This window comes from Delphinapterus leucas, chromosome 10 (assembly GCF_059928025.1).
Source record: "Delphinapterus leucas isolate spDelLeu-1000000601 "Yukka" chromosome 10, BTC_Dleu_Yukka2, whole genome shotgun sequence".
NCBI lineage: Eukaryota > Metazoa > Chordata > Mammalia > Artiodactyla > Monodontidae > Delphinapterus > Delphinapterus leucas.
Window position 1 is genome coordinate 91,898,376 of NC_143138.1, and position 21,377 is coordinate 91,919,752.

General features: G+C 39.3%; 1 protein-coding gene across 1 annotated transcript in view; it reads left to right on the top strand.

The window, feature by feature from the left end:
• The window catches only part of CNTN4 (contactin 4), a 324,243-nt gene that overhangs the window by 178,517 nt on the left and 124,349 nt on the right, over window positions 1-21,377 (top strand). The window contains exon 9 of the mRNA XM_022572532.3: window positions 2,381-2,531. Coding sequence (XP_022428240.2) covers window positions 2,381-2,531 — 151 coding nt within the window. The remainder of the gene's footprint in view (window positions 1-2,380; window positions 2,532-21,377) is intronic.

A 21,377-nucleotide genomic window follows, 5' to 3' on the forward strand; every position in this document is an offset into this window, starting at 1 on the left:
TATTTCAAAGTGTAAACGCAATACATAGTTTTTTGACAAATACACCCATGCGTTGTGCATGGTTTGATTTATGTAACTCATTTCAAATGCAACTGCAGAATTCCTGTTGAACAGATGAAAAATGTCTGCCTAAAGTGATAAAAATGTGTGTAGAAAGATATAGTTTTAAGAAGGGATTTTTGTATGTTACAGATTTGTACCTCTATTTCACACAGTACCCTTTTTTAAAATGTTCTAGAAACTTGATTTTTTTTTTTTTTTACATTAATGTGTCAGTTCAGGTGTTTCCGTAAGATGGGAGTGAGTCTATTCTGCTACAAGAACCTTTCTGTGGGACTTCCCTGGCGATCCAGTGGTTAAGACTCTGTGCTTCCACTGCAGGGGGCACAGATTCCATCCCTGGTCGGGGAACTAAGATCCCACATGCCATGCGGTGAGGCCAGAAAGAAAAAAAAAAGTAACTTTTCTGTGTTGAAAATTAGCATGTGTGGGAGGGGCAAATGAGGTCAGTATAGCAGATGCTGGCTTTGTGTATGTCACTAGTTCCAGCAACCGAGAACAAGGCCCACTAACTCAGGTCAACACAGCTAGCCAAGGCAGAAAGCACATTGACCGTGACTCCCATTCAGCCCACATTTTCCTCTTGACTGAGTTTGGTCACGTACACTAACATAGCGATGTTCAGAGCGTGGTTCTCTTCTGCACTTTGTACTTGTTTTATACTTTACCAATCTCAACTCTTCTCTCTTCCAGCTCCCTTGTTTCATCAAGCTGTCTTCATACACACACACACACACTGAAGTCCTGTATTTTTTGTAGTATTTATCTATTAGGGATTTAATCTGTCTTTTTAGTCATGCTAACATATTTACTAGAATGATTATTGTTTTTGTTAGTATTCCTGTTACATAAATATTGAGTATGTCTGTCCTGACCTTATCTTTTTCAGAACCCTATAATTTTTATTATGTGGTTTTGCAGATCATACAAGGAATGCATCTATCTAATTATAGCAAAAACATTTGTACTTGCACTCTCCTTATTAATTTCATTTATCATTATGGAATTACTCTTTGAATTATAGATTCCCCTCATGAATCCAAGGAGCACAGATTGAAGTATCAATTGCCTGCTAGATTCCTTTATTTACTTTAATCTTCACATAGTAAAACCAGCCCCATGTGTACATTGCATCACCCCAGTAAAAAGTAACCTTTCCATCTTTCTTTCTTTCTTTCTAGACACTGAAAGTATTTCCATGACAAAAGCACTTAATAAAGGTTTACCTTGCTTCTGCTGAAGCCTGCTTTTATTTTTTTTAATCACCAGCTTACAGTTTGGGTACGTTTAAAAAAACTGATCTCCGTCCTCCCCACCTGCATACATACACACTCACTACCTGTCCTCTTTTAAGTAATTTGTGGCTAGCATTTAAATTTCACATTCAGCATGGTACGAAATCTTAAATTCCATCAGGTCAAATGGCAGTGAGTTAGGGATTTTAAATATGATAAAATTAAGGTTCCAGGAGATGAATCTGTGCTCACAACATATCCTAAAACATGTTAATTCAACTAATGCAGAAGAAAATAGAGATTTTTCAGAAAGGCCCCTTCTATATTTCTGTAAGGATACAGATGTATATCTTTTGTTTTAGGAAAGAAAGAATTATTTAATGTTATATCCCCATAACTACATATTTGGTGTCAACATGAATGAATTTTTAGAATACTGGTAGTGAGGATAGAATCGAGTTTTTTAAGAGTAAGTCACAACTTATCCAGCAAGAACCAAGCACTGCATTGGGCAGTAGTAGTGGAAAGCCGAACAAAGTCGTTGATTTTAAGGAGAAGCTTTACAGATGGTGATGCTATAGACATTTCAGCACATCTTCTGATGGAGACATGAACAGAGTGCTATGGAAAAGAGCAGAGGTGGTAACTATCAATGAAGGGAAGGTTTAGTCTACACAATCAGAAAAATACCTTATGGGTTTTTGTTTTTTCTCTCCTTTTAGCTTCCCTGAATTTTTAAAATTTATCTTCATTTGAACATGGAATAATTTTTTTTAAAGAATCACTCAGTAAGGTGATAGAATGTTCTATATTTTGATCTTCACGTTGGAGTATACCAAATGCATCAAGCTGTGTGCACTTACAACTGGTATATTTTACCATATACAAATTACAGCTCAACTTTTCATAATCTATCAAAACATCCATTGCTACTCCCTTTACTTCAGAAAAAAATGTAGCATCCTCCCTTTGATGCCCAAGACAGCAATAAGTCCATTACAGAAAGAAAAAAGCTATAAAGAATGATCTAGTGGGTTTTTTCTTCCATAATAATTAATTATTCTATTTTCTATATTCTCTTCCAGCTGTGGGCCCAGATTTTTCAAGAACCCTCTTAAAAAGAGTAACTCTTGTCAAAGTGGGAGGTGAAGTTGTCATTGAGTGTAAGCCGAAAGCCTCTCCGAAACCTGTCTACACCTGGAAGAAAGGAAGAGACGTGTTAAGAGAAAATGAAAGGTATTATCTTGAAATAATTTTAATATTTGATTAACCTGCAATAATTTATAGGTCTGTTATTAATAGTCCTAGAGGGAAGAATTTACTCTCTGCTCTTCGTGAATTAACTGTTAGTCAAAGAACTGAAGCTTTGGAAAAGGGTGGTAAATTAGTTGGTCTTTATAATCCTTCTTGATATTAAGATTCTAGAAAGCCCTTCCTGCACAGAGAGGTCACATGATCCCTCTTGAACACTGTTGGAGCTGCCCAAAGATGAGCAACTAGAAATAATCTTTCTTAATTTTAGCCTAAAATTTATTTGTAGGTTTGCCCACTTTTCTCCATCCTACCTCCTTTTCGTATAAACAAGTAAATTCAGTTCTTCTTTGCGATGACAACCCCTTCAGATATTTGGCAGTGGCTAGTATGTCTCTTGTTAGTCTCTCCTTTTTTGGAGCTAAATGTCTCTAATTCCAAAACTCATTCTCAAATAGGATGGTTTTGATCATTTTAATCATGTCTTTGTGAAACAGAGTTCCAAAAAGAAACTTTTTTTGAAAAGTTTTTTGTTTTTTTTTCTTTCTGATATCTAAACTCGTCACCTGTGTTTCCTATTGTAAGGGAATTACGTTTAGAAGCCATGTTGTTTATACAGTGTAATTACAGGGGTTGTTGGGGCTTTAGGTCACATTGTGACAGATGGCAGGTATCTCTTAAGACCTTTTCTTGGCCATCACCTCCATAAAATATATCCCCCACCCCTTTCCGTAATCTACTCAATCTGTTGGAAAATGATAATTGCACATGAGTCCATGTCCCACATCAGATCACATTTACCAGCTCTATACATAACGATTTTCATGGATGCTAAAGGTCAAGTACTCAAAGATGCAATTAGGGAAGGCTGTAAAAATGTGTATGTATCAACTTTATACCTGTACACCTTTGGATTTGCATATGCAAAGTAGATAATTGCACTGATGATATTGTCCTTATTAATGATTTTTGCCAACAAACCTGATATGGTTTATAGATGGTGCATTCACATATATTAAATCTGTAATATACATCTCTCTCTGATTTCTATCATACCAAGAAAGCAGTATAGTTTACAAATTATTGGCATGGCATTTAAATCTGGAGCCAAAGTTGGAACTTGAGAGCACAGTTTCTTATTTTATGTACCATATGTATTGCTTAGATTAAGGCTGCATTTTTAAAGTTTTAATATAACCATGATATAAAGAAAACAATTTTTTTAATAATTTGGATAAGAGACAGACATGTCAAAAACCGTGAATGAATGAAGCTCGAGCAACATGGTAGATCAAAATCCAGGAGAGGTAAATAAGCTTTGCCACTGTCACAAGAAGGCTGCAGTGTCTTAAAACAACAAAAGGAAATTTCTCATCCACACTGCACGCGCACCAGGGGTCTGCTGGGGGCTTTGCTGCCCTCTAAAGTATAGGCTGGTAGAATAGCACTCTCTGGAACATTCGAATTGCAGAAGGAAAAGAGGGTGGCTAAACATGCATGCGCTCTTAAAGCTTCTGCCCAGAAGTGAAACACTTCTTTTTCACTCATGTTTCAATGGCCAAAACAAGTCACATGGCTCTGCCCAAATTCAACCCAGCAGGGAAATACAGTCTTACTATGTGCCTAGAAGAAAAGGGACAGCCTAACATTTTGAACAGTATTAATGATTGTTTACCACTGCTATAACTTAATCATTGCTATAAGTTGATTAAATTAACTTTGGGAAAATGATATATCAATATCAAGAAGTATTTTTAATAAGTGAATTTAATTGACTGTTTCTACCACTTAGCTTACCCCAAACTTATCTCTCTCCAATTTTTGTTTTTTCTTCTGACTTGATTAATGGGGTTCAAATATTGCTTCAACATTTATGTGGCACTAAAGGTATCGTTAAAGTGAGGGAACTCCCTATCATTACTCAAGTCTTGGTATTTATCACCTCCATCTCCAGTGTCACCAGGCATGACCCAAACTATCAGTATTAGCACTTTTTCTCTCCATGGGTGCTGTATTCTCAGTTTTATTTCTCCCTGCTACCTCACTCACAATGTATTAAACAGATAGGTTGATTTCCCTAATGTAAATGAATCCAAAAGCTGGCCAGGTGTAATTTAAAGGGGAATGGTGAGGACTTCAGTGTATGCCCCATCCAAGGGAGACACCTGCCACTCAATTCTAGCATATTTTTGCCACCAAATGGAGATGCAGGTCCATTGACTCCCCACCATCTCATTTTTCAAGGGAAACTAGAAATAAGGAATTTAATTTGAACTATCTTAATTTTTAATCATCAGCACCTTTTTTAAATTTTAATGTTAGTACAATATGGTCCACACATCCATGGACCAAGTTGACTCCATGGGCTGCTAGTTTTTAAGTTACGAGAAAGACATAATCTCAGCTGAACACACTGTAAGTTCTGAACAGTGTGAAAAATAAGAAAGATATTACCATTATTTTCTCATTGGCAGAGAAGAAATTCTACCATTTTCCTCTATTTTTTTCTGATAAAGCAGAAGCATAATTAAGTGGATAAGTGAACAAAAGCAATCGTATGTAGATTTCAGAAGTGAAGATTTTAGAATTCCTATTTTAGGAAAGGATTGACATTGTTAGAACAACACAAAAGGAAAAATTCTTTGACTGTGTCCAGTGTTGAGTAATACTTCCTAATATACTGACTTGTTAGCCCTAATTCTTTTTTTTTTTTTTACATCTTTACTGGAGTACAATTGCTTTACAATGGTGTGTTAGTTTCTGCTTTATAACAAAGTGAATCAGTTATAAATATACATATGTTCCCATATCCCCTCCCTTTTGCGTCTCCCTCCCTCCCACCCTCCCTATCCCACCCGTCTAGGTGGTCACAAAGCACCGAGCTGATCTCCCTGTGCTATGCGGCTGCTTCCCACTAGCTATCTATTTTACGTTTGGTAGTGTATATATGTCCATGCCACTCTTTCGCTTTGTCACAGCTTACCATTCCCCCGCCCCATATCCTCAAGTCCATTCTCTAGTAGGTCTGTGTCTTTATTCCTTTCTTACCCCTAGGTTCTTCATGACTTTTTTTTTCTTAAATTCCATATATATATGTGTCCACATACGGTATTTGTCTTTCTCTTTCTGACTTACTTCACTCTGTATGACAGACTCTAGGTCCATCCACCTCATTACAAATAGCTCAATTTCGTTTCTTTTTATGGCTGAGTAATATTCCATTGTATATATGTGCCACATCTTCTTTATCCATTCATCTGATAATAGACACTTAGGTTGTTTCCATCTCCGGGCTATTGTAAACAGAGCTGCAATGAACATTTTGGTACATGACTCTTTGTGAATTATGGTTTTCTCAGGATGTATGCCCAGTAGTGGGATTGCTGGGTCATATGGTAGTTCTACTTGTAGTTTCTTAAGGAACCTCCATACTGTTCTCCATAGTTGCTGTAACAATTCACATTCCCACCAGCAGTGCAAAAGTGTTCCCTTTTCTCCACACCCTCTCCAGCATTTATTGTTTCTAGATATTTTGATGATGGCCATTCTGACTGGTGTGAGATTATATCTCATTGTAGTTTTGATTTACATTTCTCTAATTATTAATGATGTTGAGCATTCTTTCATGTGTTTGTTGATAATCTATATATCTTCTTTGGAGAAATGTCTATTTAGGTCTTCTGCCCATTTTTGGATTGGGTTGTTTGTTTTTGTGTTATTGAGCTGCATGAGCTGCTTATAAATTTTGGAGTTTAATCCTTTGTCAGTTGCTTCATTTCCAAATATTTTCTCCCATTCTGAGGGTTGTCTTTTGGTCTTTTTTATGGTTTCCTTTGCTGTGCAAAAGCTTTGAAGTTTCATTAGGTCCCATATGTTTATTTTTGTTTTTATTTCCATTTCTCTAGGAGGTGAGTCAGAAAGGATCTTGCTGTGATTTAACTCATAGAGTGTTCTGCCTATGTTTTCCTCTAAGAGTTTGATAGTGTCTGGCCTTACATTTAGGTCTTTAATCCATTTTGAGCTTATATTTGTGTATGGTGTTAGGGAGTGATCTAATCTCATACTTTTACATGTACCTGTCCAGTTTTCCCAGCACCACTTATTGAAGAGGCTGTCCTTTCTCCACTGTACATTCCTGCCTCCTTTATCAAAGATGAGATGACCATATGTGCGTAGGTTTATCTCTGGGCTTTCTATCCTGTTCCATTGATCAATCTTTCTGTTTTTGTGGCAGTACCATACTGTCTTGATTACTGTAGCTTTGTAGTATAGTCTGAAGTCAGGGAACCTGACTCCTCCAGCTCCATTTTTCGTTCTCAAGATTGCTTTGGCTATTCGGGGTCTTTTGTGTTTCCATACAAATTGTGAAAGTTTTTGTTCTAGTTCTGTGAAAAATGCCAGTGGTAGTTTGATAGAGATTGCATTGAATCTGTAGATTGCTTTGAGTAGTAGAGTCATTTTCACAATGTTGATTCTTCCAATCCAAGAACATGGTATATCTCTCCATCTATTTCTATCATCTTTAATTTCTTTCATCAGTGTCTTATAATTTTCTGCATACAGGTCTTTTGTCTCCTTAGGTAGGTTTATTCCTAGATATTTTATTCTTTTTGTTGCAGTGGTAAATGGGAGTGTTTTCTTGATTTCGCTTTCAGATTTTTCATCATTAGTGTATAGGAATGCCAAAGATTTCTGTGCATTAATTTTGTATCCTGCTACTTTATGAAATTCATTGATTAGCTCTAGCAGTTTTCTGGCAGTATCTTTAGGATTCTCTATGTATAGTATCACGTCATCTGCAAACAGTGACAGCTTTACTTCTTCTTTTCCGATTTGGATTCCTTTTATTTCCTTTTCTTCTCTGATTGCTGTGGCAAAAACTTCCAAAACTATGTTGAATAAGAGTGGTGAGAGTGGGCAACCTTGTCTTGTTCCTGATCTTAGTGGAAATGCTTTCAGTTTTTCACCATTGAGAAGGATGTTGGCTGTGGGTTTGTCATATATGGCCTTTATTATGTTGAGGAAACTTCCCTCTATGCCTACTTTCTGCAGGGTTTTTATCATAAATGGGTGTTGAATTTTGTCGAAAGCTTTCTCTGCATCTATTGAGATGATCATATGTTTTTTCTCCTTCACTTTGTTAATATGGTGTATCACGTTGATTCATTTGCATATATTGAAGAATCCTTGCATTCCTGGAATAAACTCCACTTGATCATGGTGTATGATCCTTTTAATGTGCTGTTGGATTCTGTTTGCTAGTATTTTGTTGAGGATTTTTGCATCTATGCTCATCAGTGATATTGGCCTATAGTTTTCTTTCTTTGTGACATCCTTCTCTGGTTTTGGTACCAAGGTGATGGTGGCCTTGTAGAATGAGTTTGGGAGTGTTCCTCCCTCTGCTATATTTTGGAAGAGTTTGAGAAGGATAGGTGTTAGGTCTTCTCTAAATGTTTGATAGAATTCGCCTGTGAAGCCATCTGGTCCTGGGCTTTTGTTTGTTGGAAGATTTTTAGTCACAGTTTCAATTTCAGTGCTTGTGAATGGTCTGTTCATATTTTCTATTTCTTCCTGGTTCAGTCTTGGCAGGTTGTGCTTTTCTGAGAATTTGTCCATTTCTTCCAGGTTGTCCATTTTATTGGCATAGAGTTGCTTGTAGTAATCTCTATGATCCTTTGTATTTCTGCTGTGTCAGTTGTTACTTCTTTTTCATTTCTAATTCTATTGATTTGAGTCTTCTTCCTTTTTTTCTTGATGAGTCTGGATAATGGTTTATCAATTTTGTTTATCTTCTCAAAGAACCAGCGTTTAATTTTATTGATCTTTGCTATTGTTTCCTTCATTTCTTTCTCATTTATTTCTGATCTGATTTTTATGATTTCTTTCCTCCTGCTAACTTTGGGGTTTTTTTGTTCTTCTTTCTCTAATTGCTTGAGGTGCAAGGTCAGGTTGTTTATTCGAGATGTTTCCTGTTTCTTAAGGTAGGATTGTATTGCTATAAACTTCCCTCTTAGAACTGCTTTTGCTGCATCCCATAGGTTTTGGGTAGTCATGTCTCCATTGTCATTTGCTTCTAGGTATTTTTTGATTTCCTCTTTGATTTCTTCAGTGATCACTTCGTTATTAAGTAGTGTACTGTTTAGCCTCCATGTGTTTGTATTTTTTACAGATCTTTTCCTGCAATTGATATCTAGTCTCATAGCATTGTGGTCGGAAAAGGTACTTAGTACAGTTTCAATTTTCTTAAATTTACCAAGGCTTGATTTGTGACACAAGATATGATCTATCCTGGAGAATGTTCCATGAGTACTTGAGAAGAATGTGTATTCTGTTGTTTTTGGATGGAATGTCCTATAAATATCAATGAAGTCCATCTTGTTTAATGTATCATTTAAAGCTTGTGTTTCCTTATTTATTATCATTTTGGATGATCTGTCCTTTGGTGAAAGTAGGGTGTTAAAGTCCCCTACTATGAATGTGTTACTGTCAATTTCCCCTTTTATTGCTGTTAGTATTTGCCTTATGTACTGAGGTGCTCCTATGTTGGGTGCATAAATATTTATAATTGTTATATCTTCTTCTTGGATAGATCCCTTGATCATTATGTAGTGTCCTTCTTTGTCTCTTCTAATAGTCTTTATTTTAAAGTGTATTTTGTCTGATATGAGAATTGCTACTCCAGCTTTCTTTTGGTTTCCATTTGCATGGAATATCTTTTTCCATCCCCTTACTTTCAGTCTGTATGTGTCTCTAGGTCTGAAGTGGGTCTCTTGTAGACAGCATATATATGGGTCTTGTTTTTGTAACCATTCAGCCAATCTGTGTCCTTTGGTGGGAGCATTTAGTCCACTTACATTTATGGTAATTATCAATATGTATGTTCCTATGACCATTTTCTTAATTGTTTTGGGTTCATTATTGTAGGTCTTTTCCTTCTCTTGTGTTTCTTGCCTAGAGAAGTTCCTTTAGCATTTGTTGTAAAGCTGGTTTGGTGGTGCTGAACTCTCTCAGCTTTTGCTTGTCTGTAAAGGTTTTAATTTCTCCATCAAATCTGAATGAGATCCTTGCTGGGTAGAGTAATCTTGGTTGCAGGTTTTTCTCCTTCATCACTTTAAATATGCCCTGCCAGTCCCTTCTGGCTTGCAGAGTTTCTGCTGAAAGATCAGCTGTTAACCTTATGGGGATTCTCTTGTGTGTTATTTGTTGTTTTTCCCTTGCTGCTTTTAATATGTTTTCTTTGTATTTAATTTTTGACAGTTTGATTAATATGTGTCTTGGCATATTTCTCCTTGGATTTATCCTGTATGGGACTCTCTGTGCTTCCTGGACTTGATTAACTATTTCCTTTCCCATTGTAGGGAAGTTTTCAACTATAATCTCTTGAAATATTTTCCCAGGCCCTTTCTTTTTCTCTTCTTCTTCTGGAACCCCTATAATTCGAATGTTGGTGCGTTTAATGTTGTCCCAGAGGTCTCTGAGACTGTCCTCAGTTCTTTTCATTCTTTTTTCTTTATTGTGCTCTGCAGTAGTTATTTCCACTATTTTATCTTCCAGGTCACTTATCCGTTCTTCTGCCTCAGTTATTCTGCTATTGATCCCATCTAGAGTATTTTTAATTTCATATATTGTGTTGTTCATCATTGCTTGTTTCATCTTTAGTTCTTCTAGGTCCTTGTTAAATGTTTCTTGCATTTTGTCTATTCTATTTCCAAGATTTTGGATCATCTTTACTATCATTATTCTGAATTCTTTTTCAGGTAGACTGCCTATTTCCTCTTCATTTGTTAGGTCTGCTGGGTTTTTATCTTGCTCCTTCATCTGCTGTATTTCTGTCTTCTCATTTTGCTTATCTTACTGTGTTTGGGGTCTCCTTTTTGCAGGCTTCAGGTTCATGGTTCCTGTTGTTTTTGGTGTCTGTCCCCAGTGGCTAAAGTTGGTTCAGTGGGTTGTGTAGGCTTCCTGGTGGAGGGGACTAGTGCCTGTGTTCTGGTGGATGAGGCTGGGTCTTGTCTTTCTGGTGGGCATGTCCACATCTGGTGGTGTGTTTTGGGGTGTCTGTGCACTTATTATGATTTTAGGCAGCCTCTCTGCTAATGGGTGGGGTTGTATTGCTGTCTTGCTAATTGTTTGGCATAGGGTGTCCAGCACTGTAGCTTGCTGGTCGTTGAGTGAAGCTGGGTGCTGGTGTTGAGATGGAGATCTCTGGGAGATTTTTGCTGTTTGATATTATGTGGGGCTGGGAGGTCTCTTGTGGACCAGTGTCCTGAAGTTGTCTCTCCCACCTCAGAGGCACAGCACTGACTCCTGGCTGCAGCACCAAGAGCCTTTCATCCACACGGCTCAGAATAAAAGGGAGAAAAGGAAAGAAAGAAAGAGAGAGAGAAAGGAAGGAAGAAAGGAGGGAGGGAGGGAGGGAACAGGGAAGGAAGGAAAGAAAGAAAGAAGTTAAAATAAAACAAAGTAAGATAAAATGAAATCGAGTTATTAAAATAAAAAATAATTATTAAGAAAAAAAATTTTTTAAGAAAAAAAAAACACGGACGGATAGAACCCTAGGACAAATGGTGGAAGCAAAGCTATACAGACAAAATCTCACACAGAAGCATACACATACACACTCACAAAAAGAGGAAAAGGGGAAAAAATCATAAATCTTGCTCTCAAAGTCCACCTCCTCAATTTGGGATGATTCGTTGTCTATTCAGGTATTCCACAGATGCAGGGTACATCAAGTTGATTGTGGAGATTTAATCTGCTGCTTCTGAGGCTGCTGGGAGAGATTTCCCTTTCTCTTCTTTGTTCTCACAGCTCCTGGGGCTCAGCTTTGGATTTGGCCCCGCCTCTGCGTGTAGGTCGCCGGAGGGTGTCTGTTCTTAGCTCAGACAGGACGGGATTAAAGGAGCAGCTGCTTCGAGGACTCTGGCTCACTCAGGCCGGGTGGATGGAGGGGTACGGAGTGCGGGGCGAGCCTGCGGCGGCAGAGGCCAGTGTGACGTTGCAGCAGCCTGAGGTGCGCCATGCGTTCTCCGGGGGAAGTTGTCCCTGGATCCCAGGACCCTGGCAGTGGTGGGCTGCACAGGCTCCCCGGAAGGGGGGTGTGGATAGTGACCTGTGCTCGCACACAGGCTTCTTGGGAGCGGCAGCAGCAGCCTTAGGGTCTCATGCGCATCTCTGGGGTTCGCACTTTTAGCCGCGGCTCACGCCCGTCTCTGGGGTCCGCGCTTTTAGCCGCGGCTCGCGTCCGTCTCTGGAGCTCCTTTAAGCAGTGCTCTTAATCCCCTCTCCTCGCGCACCAGGAAACAAAGAGGGAAGAAAAAGTCTCTTGCCTCTTCGGCAGGTCCCGACTTTTCCTCGGACTCCCTCTCGGCTAGCCGTGGTGCACTAACCCCCTGCAGGCTGTGTTCACACCGCCAACCCCAGTCCTCTCCCTGAGCTCTGACCGAAGCCCGAGCCTCAGCTCCCAGCCCCGCCCACCCCGGCAGGTGAGCAGACAAGCCTCTCGGGCTGGTGAGTGCCAGTCGGCACCGATCCTCTGTGCGGGAATCTCTCCGCTTTGCCCTCCGCACCCCTGTTGCTGTGCTCTCCTCCGCGGCTCTGAGCTTCCCCCCTCCGCCACCCACAGTATCCGCCCGCGAATGGACTTCCTAGCGTGTGGAAACCTTTCCTCCTTCACGGCTCCCTCCCACTGGTGCAGGTCCCGTCCGTATCCTTTTGTCTCTGTTTATTCTTTTTCCTTTTGCCCTACCCAGGTACGTGGGGAGTTTCTTGTCTTTGGGGAGGTCTGAGGTCTTCTGCCAGCGTTCAGTAGGTGTTCTGTAGGAGTTGTTCCATGTGTAGATGTATTTCTCGTGTATCTGTGGGGAGGAAGGTGATCTCCGCGTCTTACTCTTCCGCCATCTTCCCCTCATCGCCTAATTCTTTTTTGAGATGTGGAATCCTAAGAATCAAAAGGCAAACCTTTAACATTTGAATAAAAGATTTTACAAAATTTTATTGAAGTATTGTTGATTTACAATGTTGTGTTAATTTCTGCTGTACAGCAGAGCGACTCAGTTATACGTATAAATATTCTTTTTCATATTCTTTTCCATTATGGTTTATCACAGGATATTGAATATAGTTCCCTGTGCTATACAGTAGTATCCTGTTGTTTATCTATCCTGTATATAATAGATTGCATCTGCTAATCCCAAACTCCCAATCCATCCTTCCCCCACTCTCCCCTCCCCCTTGGCAACCACAAGTCTGTTCTCTATGTCTGTGAGTCTGTTTTTGTTTCATAGATATGTTGATTTGTATTGTATTTTTAGATTTCACATGTAAGTGATATCATATGGTATTTGTCTTTCTCTTTCTGACTTACTTCACTTAGTATAATAATCTCTAGGTCCATCCTTGTTGCTGCAAATGGCGTTATTTCATTCTTTTCTTATGGCTGATTAGCATTCCATTGTATATATGTACTATGTCTTCTTTATCCGTTCATCTGTCAACGGACATTTAGGTTGTTTCCATGTCTTGGCTATTTATTGTAAATAGTGCTGCTATGAACATAGGGGGTGCATGTATCTTTTCGAATTATAGTTTTGTCTGGGTGTATTCCCAGGAGTGGGATTGCTGGATCATATGGCAACTCTATTTTTGGTTTTTTCAGGAACTTCCACAATGTTTTTCGTAGTGGCTGCACCAATTTACATTCCCAACAGTGCAAGAGGGTTCCCTTTTCTCCACACTCTCTCCAACATTTGTTACTTGTAGACTTTTTAATGATGGCCTTTAACGTTTGAATAAAAGATTATTCATCTCAATTACAAAATATCGATATAAACCAAGTTTCAGTGGAACAAAATTTGTGATCAAGCACCACTTTTCATTAATGTTCTCCCTAGAGCTTATGTTTTGACTTTGCCAAATTCTACTTAAGTGATTTTTAATTTCAAATTTAACTAATCAACTGCCTACAAATGAGTTTACAATAAAAGTATAAGAAGCAGCATTTTTAAATGTTTACATTTTGATCTTATATGGTGGTATTATAGTTATCTCAGTGGGTATGGATTCAAAAATACTGATTTAATGTTAACATGTGAGCAATTTTTAAAATATGTTTGTATGTCCTTACTTTGGTTTTTTAAAGCTTTAGAAATTTAAATCAGATTTACACTGGCCTTATCTATATTAAACCAATCATCTAAATGCAAGACTGAATCTTCAATTTTTATAGCTTTGCCATTGTGTGGGCAGAATAGCCATAAACATAAATCATTTCTTGTTTTCTTGTATATTTATCCAGCGATCAGAGTGTAGGCAATAGCAGACATTTAAAACAGGGATGACTTGTCACAAAGGTGCAAGTACTTTACTTCTCAGGAGAGGCCTCTAGATGCCACCGAGGCAGTGGCATCATTTGGATTAATTGAGCCGTTAAGCCAACTAACTGAATAAAGTTGATAATTTTGTTTACTTTTCGTTTCTAGACAGAAGGCACTTGAGGCAGATGAGGTTGAAGTTGATCTATTACAAACAAAAACATCAAAATATAGAAATAATAGAACCATTAATAAAAACCTAGGCTCCTAGAATTATAGGGAGCCATTAAACCAACCTGGATGGACTCTTGATTGCAAGTGACAGAAACCCAGCTCAGAGCTGGCTTCAGTACAAAAGGGAATTCATTGGCTCCATGTTTGAGAAGACCAGGGATGGGCTGTGACTTGAGGTGTGACCAGGTTCAGGTGCTTACACGGTGACATCAGGAGTGGATGGCTCTCTTTGTCTCTCACCAGTGCCTTGCTCTTTGTTGGCTCCATTTTCTGATGGGTTGTCCTGTCCTGGCGGTAGGATGCCTGCCAGCAGCACCATGCTTGCCCTCTCTTCTAACAGTCCCAGAATAGGTGTTCATGAAATTGAATAAACCTGCCTTGGTCAGTGATCTTCCCTGAACCAGTAACATTCAAGGGGGTGTGATGCACTGATTAGAAGCACATGATCGTGTGCTTATCCTACGAGGCCCTTGGAGAAGCGCCACCTCAGACCTCATGGACTGAGAATGGGACAGGGGTTTCTCCGAAGAAATGTAGGGTCCTACAACCAGAAAAAGAATAAATGGATGCTAGGCAGGCAGTATTGTCAAATTCCTACTCTAGTCATGGAGCCTAGCCTCCATTCCAGGACAGGGATCCCCACAATGGCTAGACCCTCACCTTCCGTGGTTACATCTAAGATGGAGACCTAACTAATTGTTAGATTATTTCTTTATAACCAATATCCTTGTAATTTCCACTCTGAAGTTATACTAAACAATCTAATTCTTTTCCATCACCCCTCTTCCCCTTATATTCTAACAAGCTATTCTCAAGTCCTCTTTCAATTCTTTTCCAAGCCCAAATGTCCCTGATCATCTTCACATGACATTATTTGGCATCCTCTCACTGTCTTAAGCATTTCTTTCAATGTCTTTCTGAAAGCCAGAATTAAATGTGCCGCTCGGAATTAAAACAGTATTAATAAGGGAATAAATATGTTTCTTCACCTCTGCAGCAAACAATGACAATTACTGTTTTATTAGGTCCCTAAAGAGGAAAAATTATCTTCAGTGAGCTTAGATTAGTAAGACAGGTGAGTGTACATCATAGAAAGACCACTCCCTCCCAGTGATAATTTTTAAAAATTAACTTAGTGCTTAAAGGGATAAATCTAGCTGTCTGGAAAATTCACTTAGAGAAAATATTTTATTTCTCACTGAAGCTGAAGAAATGAGTGAAATGTTACTCTAATTAACAATGTGTGAATAATGATTTCTTATTCTTACTCATCCTTGAGAATTTCTCTGCTTCCTTTTAGACATTAGGCTAATACATTGTATCAAGCTAATGTGTAATAACTAAGTAGAGATATGCTGCTGAATGTTTCCGAAAAGAATCTGAAACTTACAGCCTGCATGTCACAGGCATGGTTTCAGAACAGCAGCAGGGCTATTTTGTCAAACTAGCCAACACAAATTTTGATCAACGAACGAAATATTCATTGATACTTGCCACATGCTAAGCCCTTTGCTTGGCACTGAGGACAGAGAGAAAGCGGAGACATAAACCCAGCCCTCAAGATGCTCTTACAGGACTTCCCTGCTGGCGCAGTGGTTAAGAAGCAACCTGACAATGCAGGGGACACAGGTTCGAGCCCTAGTCTGGGAAGATCCTACATGCCACGGAGCAACTAACCCCGTGCGCCACAACTACTGAGCCTGCCCTCTGGAGCCCCCAAGTCACAACTACTGAGCTTGCGTGCCACAACGACTGAAGCCCACGCGCCTAGAGCCCATGCTCTGCAACAAGAGAAGCCACCGCAATGAGAAGCCTGCGCGCCGCAACGAAGAGTAGCCCCACTCGTCACAACTAGAGAAAGCCCGCGTGCAGCAACAGAGACCCAACACAGCCGGAAATAAATAAATAAATAAATAAATTTATTTTTAAAAAAGATGCTCTTAGAACAGTGCAGGGGGCCCAGTAGCAAAATAGCAATATGTTTTTCAATAATCCTAGGGCGTATGTTATAAAGGTGATATATTAAGATGGAGCATTGGAAAAGGTAGGTCAACAATAGATTGTGGAAGCCTTGAATTTTATGTCTTTAGAGTTTAGACTTGAACTCTGGGAGAGAATTGAAGGATTTTATGCAAGGGAGTGCAGAGTCATACACGTGCTGCAGAAAGGTTGCTCTGCCTGTGACATGGAGAAGGAATCAGAGAACAAGACTTGGCAGGTACAGAGACCAGTTGCAGGCAGTAGGCTGGGACAGAAATCAAAAGGACTTTAATGATGTCAGTCTTCTGATGTCAGATAGATGAGCTATTAAAGAGTAGAATTTAAATTTAAGCAGAAAGATTTTTGAAAGAAGGAAGCAAAAAAGAAAATGACTCCTAGGATTCTAACTTGAGCAGCTGGTAGATGGCAGTGCCATTTACCACAATGCAGAGTACAGAAAAAACAAGTTTGAGAGGGGAAAATAAAGACATTAGTATTAACATGTTAAATCTGAGGTGCCTGTAAGTGGTGATGTCACACTCAGATTGGAATTCCCATTCAGTGCCACCTTCTCAGCAAAGCCTTTTCCCAACTAACCTATTTCAAATTGTAAACACCGCCCCATCCTCTTTCCATGCTTTATATTTTCCATAGTTCTTATCACCATATAACACGCTGCATATTTGCTTTTTTGTTTTATTATCTGTTTTCTCCACCCTCCATTTAATCATAATGTAAATTCCATGAAAACAGAGACGTGTGTATGTGTGTGTGTTTGTGTGTGTGGCTTAAACAATACAAATTTAATATTATACAGCCTTGGAGGTCATAAGTCTGAAATGGTTCCTCTTGAGCTAAAGTCACGTGTTCCTCCTGGAGGTTCTAGGGGAGACTCGGTGTCTGGCTTTCTAGAGGTCACTTGCATTCCTTGGCGCATGGCGTAGAGCTAACAAAGTCAAGTGCCGTCCAGTTGAGTTCTCACAACACAGCACTTCAACCTCCTCTTCTGCCTCTCTCTTCTACTTTGAAGGACCATCACGGTTACATGGAGCCCTTTGTGTTTTGTCCAATTCTGTAGCGGTAGGATCTAGGACAATGCCTGGTACAGAGTAAGTTTTCAGTGAATGAATGTCTAACAGGAACTGTGGGTCTGAGTTCAGGAGAGTAAAGACAGAGACCTAGATGTCACCAGTAGATAATAAGCCATGGAGTGGAGAAGTGAATCCAGAGAGAGTTTTGTAGCATGAGAACCCCTGCGAATCAAAGGAAGGAACCTTGAGGAACGGCCACATGCAAAGAATGGGTGGAAGCAGAGCCCACTGGGAGGACTGGAGTGCGAATTCAGAGACGTGGGGAACAAGCAAGGGAGCGTAGTAAACAGAAACTAAGGGAGCAGAAAGTTTCAAGAAGGAGCAAGCGCTTGGTGCTTCCAAGCGGTCCGACAAAATAATGGCTCAAAGATGAGTGCTGGACCTAGGAACCTTAACATCACCTTGGGCGAGCACATTGAGGCCACAGTGGACACATTCTGAAGACAATAAAATGGTATAATTATCCATATTCTTAGGCATTCCTTCCCAGACTGAAATATATGTTTATGTTTGCCTGACCCCCCACGGTATAATCAGAGCAAGTCTAACATCCTATGAGACTGTTCAACCCAAATAGGAATAAAATGCATGTGTCTTGTCTAGAGACATTGAAGTCTTCATCCAAGGTGAAATTAGATCATGGCTCTAATTTGCCTCTCTTCCCAAAGGCCTTTGGAAGAGTTGAAATGCATGTAAAACATGGAGGAAAATCCCAGCACAGGGCAGCAAAACTCCATGTTGTCTATAAGGTATGAAACTCTGGTCTGAAGACACTGGCAGTCTGGGAGGCAGAGCAAATGTGATGGCAGGTATTTGCCCAGAAGGCTGATGCAATCCTTGCGTGGAAAGGAAAGTTTATTGCTGCAGGCGTTCTGTTTCCCTTCTGGAGGCAGCGTGTCTATATATGTGCTCTTAATGAGAAACCTGCCCTCAGGATATCTCTTACAGGGGCTGCAGAGGCATACAGCACTGTTATTAGGAATTCTGCCCTGGGGAACAATTATGTTATTGCAATAATTAGAGGCACTTCATCTCTGTAATAATGGAAATCCTGTCTTGGAGGCAAAACAACATCAAAGCAACTTGAGCATCATTGCTCTAGGTAGAATTTGTTGCCCTGCTTATTGGCAGTACTATATCATTTAAATTTTGCATGTGTAGTCATGGAAATAGGCAGAGCTTGTCCTGCTCTCCAGTTGAGACCTGGAACTTTCCCCCATTCCTTCCGTCTGTCTCTCCTAGAGCCATGCATAAAATAGTTATGGCTTTGAGTTCCCCTGAAGAGCAGTTGCGGAAGAGTTTAGAGACATTTGTTTTTAAATGTCTGTAATGGTACACAGACCCTGTCCTGTGGAGACTCCATGAATTTAACCCTCAGCCACCAGCCTTTCCTACCTCAGTATAGTTATGTCATATTGTTTTATGGCCAGGATTTAAAGTGATCTCCAAATTCAGGCAGGGACTACCTGCCACCTGTTCTATTCATATGCTCACAGTATTGGTTGTGCCTCAGGATATGCTGGCAAGAGAGCTGAATTTTTATGTGGAAGTATTTTCAAAAAGGTCCCCAATCTAAAGGCAACACCTGATAAAATCCTTCTAGCTGTCTCCCATGTTCATTGTTTCTCTGTCAGTCAGTCCTCTGCCCCTGTCCTAGTTTCCACCCTTATTATCTCTTGTATAGACTTTGCCACTGTTAAACTAACCTCTTAACTGGTTTATTTGAAACCAGCCCTCACTCAAATCTTCCACGAGATCAAACTTCCCACATCACATCCCTGATATATTCAATTCAGTAGACATCTGTCACACCCTTCCTCCGTATAAGACACATTTGAGATTATGAACATAATTTAAAACACGGTTCTACAGGTGTCATTTTTTTTATTCGAGTATATTTGCTTTACAAGGTTGTGTTAGTTTCTGCTGTACAACAGAGTGAATCAGCTATATGTGTACCTGTATCCCCTCCCTCATGAGCCTCCCTTCCACCCTCCCCATCCCATCCCTCTAGGTCGTCACAGAGCACTGAGCTCTGTGCTATACAGCAGTTTCCTACTAGCTATCTATTTTACACATGGTAGTGTATATATGTCAGTGCTACTCTCTCAAATCGTCCCACCCTCCCCTTCCCCCACTTTGTCCACAAGTTCATTCTCTACGTCTGCATCTCTTTCCCTGCCCTACAAATAGGTTCATCAGTATCATTTTTCTAGATTCTATATATATGCACTAATACATGATATTTGTTTTTCTCTTTTTGACTTCACTCTGTATGACAGACTCTAGGTTCATCCACATCGCTACAAATGACTCAATTTTGTTCCTTTTTATGGCTGAGTAATATTCCATTGTATGTATGTGCTACATTTTCTTTATCCATTCATCTGTCAATGAACATTTAGGTTGCTTCCATGTCCTGGCTATTGTAAATAGTGCTGCAGTGAACATTGGGGTACATAACTCTTTTTGAATTATGGTTTTCTCAGGGTATATGCCCCGTAGTGGGATTGCTGGGTCATATGGTAGTTATATTTTTAGTTTTTTAAGGAACATACATACTGTTCTCCATAGTGGCTGTATCAATTTACATTACCACCAACAGTGCAAGAGGATTCCTTTTTCTTCACACCCTCTCCAGCATTTATTGTTTGCAGATTTTTTGATGATGGCCATTCTGACCAGTGTGAGGTGATCCCTCATTGTGGTTTTGATTTGCATTTCTCTAATGATTAGTGATGTTGAGCATCTTTTCATGTGTTTGTTGGCCATCTGTATGTCTTTTTTGGAGAAATGTCTATTTAGGTCTTCCACCCATTTTTCGATTGGGTTTTTTGTTTTTTTGATATTGAGCTGCATGAGCTGCTTGTATATTTTGGAGATTAATCCTTTGTCAGTTGCTTCATTTGCAAATGTTTCCTCCCATTCTGAGGGTTGTCTTTTCGTCTTGTTTATGGTTTCCTTTGCTGTGCAAAAGCTTTTACATTTAATTAGGTCCCATTTATTTATTTTCGTTTTTATTTTCATTACTCTAGGAGGTGGGTCTAAAAAGATCTTGTTGTAGTTTATGTCAAAGAGTGTTCTGCCTATGTTTTCTTCTAAGAGTTTTATAGTGTCTGGCCTTACGTTTAGGTCTTTAATCCATTTTGAGTTTACACACAGAAATCTCTTGCATCCCTATACACTAACAAAGAAAAATCAGAAAGAGAAATTTAGGAAATAGTCCTATTTACCATTGCAACAAAAAGAATAAAATACCTAGGAATAAGTCTACCTAAGGAGGCAAAAGACCTGTATGCAGAAAACTATAAGACACTGATGAAAGAATCAAAGACGACACAAATAGATGGAGAGATGTACCATGTTCTTGGATTGGAAGAATCCACATTGTGAAAATGACCAAACTACCCAAAGCAATCTATAGCTTCAGTGCAATCCCTATCAAATTACCAATGGCATTTTTCAAAGATCTAGAACAAAAAATATTACAATTTGTATGGAGACACAAAAGACCGTGACTAGCCAAAGCCATCTTGAGAAAGAAAAATGGAGCTGGAGGAATCAGGCTCCCTGTCTCCAGACTATAGTACAAAGCTACAATAATCAAGACAGTATGATACTGGCACAAAAACAGAAATATAGATCAATAGGAACAGGATAGAAAGCCCAGAGATAAACCCACGCACCTATGGTCACCTTATGTTTGACAAAGGAGGCAAGAATATACAATGGAGAAAAGACAGCCTCTTCAATAAGTGGTGCTGGGAAAACTGGACAGCTACATGTAAAAGAATGAAATTAGAACACTACCTAACACCATACGGGTGTCATTTTGAAAGGGAAAAAATTTCTACAGTGCTTTAAAGGAAAGAGACTTTTCATCTTTTACAGGTATAAATTTTAGTTTTTAACAGTATATAAAATATCATTGTATAGTCTCAACACGCATATACATATTCATATTTTGATATACATGCAGAGAAAAAGCCTGGAAGGAACTCCACCAAAATAGTAACGGTGGTTTGCCTGGGAGTTGGGAGTATGGATTTCTTTCTTTCTCCTTTCTTCCTTCTTTCCATCCTTTCCTCTCTCCTTCCTTCCTTCCTTCCTTCTCTTTACAGTTACAAATTTTGTGTTTATGGGTATGATTATTTTATTGTTTATTTCCCATAACAGGCTGAAATGACCATGAACAAAGATGCCATGTGTGTTTGAGC